The sequence below is a fragment of the Pogoniulus pusillus genome, chromosome 6, assembly GCF_015220805.1.
Source record: "Pogoniulus pusillus isolate bPogPus1 chromosome 6, bPogPus1.pri, whole genome shotgun sequence".
Lineage (NCBI taxonomy): Eukaryota > Metazoa > Chordata > Aves > Piciformes > Lybiidae > Pogoniulus > Pogoniulus pusillus.
In genome coordinates this window covers 18,318,367-18,324,366 of record NC_087269.1, presented here as the reverse complement: position 1 = coordinate 18,324,366, position 6,000 = coordinate 18,318,367, and the positions used below count along the sequence as shown (strand labels likewise).

Genomic DNA, 6,000 nt, shown 5'->3' with positions numbered 1-6,000 from the left:
GCTGATTTCTCTGATTCTGTGACTGGCTTGTCTTTAAAGATTTACCAAACTGCATGTGGTGAACAGTGCCACATCCAGTTGGCAGACAGTCACTAGTGGTGTCCCCCAAGGATCAGTGCCAGGCCCAGTCCTGTTTAATGTCTTTATTGATGATCTGGACCAGGGAATTGAGTCCAGCATCAACAAGCTTTCAGATAACACCAAGCTAGGAATAGATGTTGATCTGTTGGAGGGAAGGAGAGCCCTGCTGAGGGATCTTGACAGGCTGCATGGGTGGGCAGAGGCCAATGGGATGAGATTTAACAAGGCCAAGTGCAGGGTTCTACACTTCAGCCACTACAACCCCAAGCAGCACTACAGGCTGGGGACAGAGTGGCTGGAGAGCAGGCAGGCAGAAAGAGACCTGGGGGTACTGGTAGACAGAAGGCCGAAGATGAGCCAGCAGTGTGCCCAGGTGGCCAAGAGAGCCAATGGCATCCTGGCCTACATCAGGAACAGTGTGGCCAGTAGGACAAGGGAGGTTATTCTTCCCCTGTACTCAGCACTGGTCAGGCCACACCTTGAGTGCTGTCTCCAGTTCTGGGCTCCTCAATTCAAGAGAGATGTTGAGGTGCTGGAATGTGTCCAGAGAAAGGCACCAAAGCTGGTGAGGGGCCTGGAGCACAAGCCCTATGAAGAGAGGCTGAGGGAGCTGGGGTTGTTTAGCCTGGAGAAGAGGAGGCTCAGGGGTGACCTCATTGCTGTCTACAACTACCTGAAGGGAGACTGTAGCCAGGTGGGGGTTGGCCTCTTCTCCCAGACAACCACCAATAGAACAAGGGGACACAGTCTCAAGTTGTGCTGGATGTTAGGAGGAAGTTCCTGCCAGAGAGAGTGATTTGCCATTGGAATGGGCTGCCCAGGGAGGTGGTGGAGGCACCGTCCCTGGAGGTGTTCAAGAAAAGCCTGGATGAGGCACTTAGTGCCATGGTCTACTTGACTGGATAGGGCTGGGAGATAGGTTGGACTGGATGATCTTGGAGGTCTCTTCCAACCTGGTTGATTCTATGACTAAGTCTAAGAATCTGTGAATCATAGGCAGGTTCCTTAGAGAGGAGACAGGTGTGCAGGTAGACTGCACCTGCTTGATTAAAACAGTTTGCTTCCTGGATTTTCACAGAAAAAAACCCAAACCTGTAGTTTGACACCATAGGTTCTGTTCGTAGCAAGGTGATAAGAGACAAAATATGATACACATTCTACACATTCAACTAAATGTACCAACAGCTAATAGGGACTTGTGGACAAATCTTTTATAATTATAAAATACTTCAGAGTTGTAAGAAAAAAGTAGTTAATGTAGTTTAAAATTCATCTTGAATATGTAAATGAAATTAAATTAAATTCTATGTCTGGAAACTTAGGCATAGCTTGATGTTTGTTGAATTTTTCAATCTATCTTCTCATCTTAACTCTTGCTTTAAACTGATTTTAAAAGCTTGTGGTGAGTGTAGGAAATCAGCAGAGTTTGATCTGAAATTTTTGCAGGAAATGCTAAAGCAGCTTATCCAGGTTACTTGTGGTAATATTTTATTTTGGTAGAAAGTAGTTTTTGTTTTAAACAAAAATAAATAAATTGAGAATCCAGGGGGGAAAATATGTAATAGGGTTATTGTATAGTGTATTCCAAATCTGTAAAAATGACTCCTTTTTGTGGTGCATTTTATTATTACTTACATACATTGCAGCCTTATCTAAATCTATGTGCTAGTCTTAGCTTTTTAGGGTTCCACTGTGCTAAACCTTTGAAAACTATAAGAGGTGGTTAGATTTTTAAACCAGGAATCAATAGAAACTAACAGCATCAGTGAAGAACAAATGTGCTCTGCCATTCTTTGCTTGAGTTTTTCTTTTTCTAAAGGGAAATGAGCATATGGCTACAGACTTGTAAAATTCTGGAGAGAGACGTGTGGATTTTTCACAATGACAGTACTTTAGAGCAATTCAAAAGTAGATGAAGTTAAGTTTTATTTTCCCTTAGTTTATTTCATGACTTTTCCGGAAGTCCCCCAAGGATCAGTGCCGGGCCCAGTCCTGTTTAATGTCTTTATTGATGATCTGGACCAGGGAATTGAGTCCAGCATCAACAAGCTTTCAGATAACACCAAGCTAGGAGCAGGTGTTGGTCTGTTGGAGGGAAGGAGAGCCCTGCTGAGGGATCTTGACAGGCTGGGTAGGTGGGCAGAGGCCAATGGGATGAGATTTAACAAGGCCAAGTGCAGGGTTCTACACTTCAGGCAGTACAACCCCAAGCAGCACTACAGGCTGGGGACAGAGTGGCTGGAGAGCAGCCAGGCAGAAAGAGACCTGGGGGTACTGGTAGACAGAAGGCCGAAGATGAGCCAGCAGTGTGCCCAGGTGGCCAAGAGAGCCAATGGCATCCTGGCCTGCATCAGGAACAGTGTGGCCAGTAGGACAAGGGAGGTTATTCTTCCCCTGTGCTCAGCACTGGTCAGGCCACACCTTGAGTACTGTGTCCAGTTCTGGGCTCCTCAATTCAAGAGAGATTTTGAGGTGCTGGAACGTGTCCAGAGAAGGGCAACAAAGCTGGTGAGGGGCCTGGAGCACAAACCCTATGAGGAGAGGCTGAGGGAGCTGGGCCTGTTTAGCCTAGAGAAGAGGAGGCTCAGGGGTGACCTCACTGCTGTCTACAACTACCTGAGGGGTGGTTGTGGCCAGGAGGAGGTTGCTCTCTTCTCTCAGGTGGCCAGCACCAGAACAAGAGGACACAGCCTCAGGCTGTGCCAGGGGAGATTTAGGCTGGAGGTGAGGAGAAAGTTCTTCCCTGAGAGAGTCATTGGACACTGGGATGGGCTGCCCGGGGAGGTGGTGGAGTCACCGTCCCTGGGGCACTTCAAGGCAAGGTTGGACGTGGCACTTGGTGCCATGGTCTAGCCTTGAGCTCTGTGGTAAAGGGTTGGACTTGATGATCTATGAGGTCTCTTCCAACCCTGATGATACTGTGATGATACTGTGATGATACTAGGTTATTGCAGCAGTTAATACGAAATAATTACCCACATGTCCCTGATACTCATGTGTTGAGATTAGTGATTCCACTATTCATTTAAAAGCAGTGTTTTATTGACAGCAATCTACCACATCATAGAGCAGGTTTATGTGGTTTAGTGATCTCGATGCATGTGCAGTTGAGGAGTTTTGATTACTGGTTACAAACAGAAGTATACAACCATAACCATTAGTAATCTGTCAGCCCAATTATTTTCTGTCACATAGAAATTTGTTGTTTGTATATTGCATTAAAATTTCAAGAGGAAAAATTTGTTTTCAGAGTCTTGTAAATTGATCATCTTTAGAGTGCACTGAACTAAAATGGTGTAAAGTTAATTTGAATAAAAAAATCTGCCCTTAAAAATTTAAGTATTGCTTTAAACATGTATTTGTTGCTACTGTGGTTTTTAATTGTTTTACACGTAAATAATATCATCTTTGTGTTTTTTAGATGAAAGCCCAAAAGCTGATAAACCAAAAGGAGATGAGGAGTGTGATGAAAATGAAGAGGATAAAGATTATCACAGGAGCGACCCACAGATTGCTATCTGCCTCGACTGTTTACGCAACAATGGGCAGTCAGGAGATAATGTAGTCAGAGTGAGTAGTAAATATAATCTGTGCTGGTTTTGTTGTTGGCAGAATAGCATCTTACAGGAACCAAATGATTTTATGACCATTAACAATAAATTTTATTGTGGTTAATTGTCTCCCCTTCCACACTTACTTAATCCTTTTGTTAGAGGCATTTCTGTGCATCTTGGAATTTTGTTTAAAACAAAAACCAAACTATGTTTCCATACAGAAATCCAGTTCTTTTCCTTTTTTCTTACAGCTTTGTTGTCTACAGCCTTGGTGGTATCTAACTGCATTACACATCAGTTTACCACCAAGGTACTTAAAAAGCTAGCTGTAGGCAAGATGCCTCACACTTTCAGGACTGCTGTTTTACGATGCCTGCATGGAGCTGTTATTTCAGATACATTGTGCACCCGATGACTGGAGTCCAGATCTTTTGAGTTGTTAACCTGGTTATGACACCGATGTGTCATCTGTGGCCTTGGGCAGGTCACTTTCATCTCTAAAACATGTACAGTAATACCTGCTAACTGCTGTATTAAGAATTAGAGATAGTTGGTTTCTATTCCTGAAGGGAAGATTACCTGATGGTAATCTAATCCTCTGGAGTTTACCAGAAGGTGTTTAGAAATCCTCTTAGATTTTAATAGTGTTTTGTTCAATTACAAAGACAACAATTAAAGTATTAAAATTTGTCTGATAAACCACTGCTTTTATTTTCTATGTGCTATGACACAATTATCATTTCAGAAGTTTTTCCACTGTAAGAAAGTTTTGATTCAGCAGGAAAACAAATGTATGTTAGCACAGTTTCTTTACAGATGAAGGAATCTGTCTCACTCATCATGCAGGAGTCTCAGATTTCCGTGTTTCCTGTTGAATCAAAACTATTAGGTTGTGGATCACAGAGTCTGTGGTAGTAGATGTGTCTCAGGTTTATAGCTTCCCTGTATTTTACCTTAATTATTTGACAATGTTTTACTTCCTTTTTCCCTTGAGGACTGAAGAAATTCTAAAAAATGTAACTCTGTTTGACCCTCAATGATACTAACACAGACACTTAGGTTATTTAAGGTCTTTTGGGGGTTTTAATATTGTTGTTGGGATATTGTTACGTTGTACCTCCCTCTCTGCTGTGTCTTTTCCACATTCCTTTAAAACCAAAGATGGGCCAAATGAGCTTGTTTGCCATCTTGTCAGTTTTGACAACAAAGAGTGAACAAAAACCTAAACCTGTGGTGCCATAATGAATTAAAAGAGTACAGTAAACCTGGTTACCAGATACAGCATTTCTTGCACTAAAGATTGCTTGCATGCTTCAGAGTTTCTGACTTTCTTTTCTCTATTTTGTTGCTGTTGCTTTAGGGTTTAATGAAGAAATTTATCCGCTGCTCTACTCGAGTGACTGTGGGAACTATAAAGAAGTTTCTCAGTTTAAAATTAAAACTTCCAAGTTCTTATGAGGTACATTTGAAAGAAAGATGCTTGTATTTCTATTCCCCAGCAAAGTACTCGGTTTTTTAATTAAATGTAATCATATTTGAGCTTGAGGAATAGGTTTTTTTTGGCCCTATCACTAAGTACTGTTCAGTATCTGAAGTCGTATTTTATGTAATCATTTTGTCACCTTTGCTAAAGTCACTGATCAAGGAACTCATACAATTCTAGTAACTTCTGTTTGTTGCTAACCTGTGAAGGAACAGATACATTAAGTTTTGCAATTGGATTTTCTTTAGGTGTAAGAAACTATCCAGTAATGATGAAGAAATGAGGAGCCATACCATTTGAATCTTTCAAAATGCTGATACTGGTTTTGCACCTTCTCTGGAATTAGGTGAAATTTGATGTAGAGAGGGTCTTTACTGCATGAGTGATTTGGTCTTTTCCAAGGCCAAATTTATTCTTTTCAAAATCCCTGAGGGGATTTCTTAACACTGTGTAAGTTGTGATGCAAGATGACGCTGGGAAGTGTGAGACTCCTGCCTCTCTTTCCCTTCTTCCCAAGGAGACAAGAATTTTGACCTTAGCACAGACTGTTTCCATTGCCAGTTCTCTTTCATGAGTCAACAACTCCATGATCTGCAGGCTGCCTCTAGCACAAATGACACCATACCAGCTTTAGTCTAAGGTTGGGCATAGGTTAAGTTAGGCACAGGGCTGAGTGTTTGCAGGTTACTGCAGAGCTAAATGCAGGCATTTGTCACAGTATCGTGGTATGCTGATGAGGCATTTTGATTTACTTAGATCATGTCAATTATTATAATTTAATCTGTCCTGGCACCTTAATGGCTTGTGTTACATAGTATCTGCTTGCTTCAAAGTCGTGACTTTTTTTTTCTCCCTCTGAAAACCAGAAAAGCACTGTGGCAA

The 6,000-nt window shown here is 41.9% G+C and overlaps 1 protein-coding gene across 6 annotated transcripts in view; it reads left to right on the top strand.

Annotated features, from left to right (window-relative positions):
• The window catches only part of PCGF5 (polycomb group ring finger 5), a 67,055-nt gene that overhangs the window by 53,402 nt on the left and 7,653 nt on the right, over positions 1 to 6,000 (top strand). For all 6 annotated transcript variants that reach the window (XM_064144730.1, XM_064144729.1, XM_064144726.1 and 3 more), the window contains exons 6-7: positions 3,503 to 3,651; positions 4,996 to 5,094. In XM_064144730.1, coding sequence (XP_064000800.1) covers positions 3,503 to 3,651; positions 4,996 to 5,094 — 248 coding nt within the window. The remainder of the gene's footprint in view (positions 1 to 3,502; positions 3,652 to 4,995; positions 5,095 to 6,000) is intronic.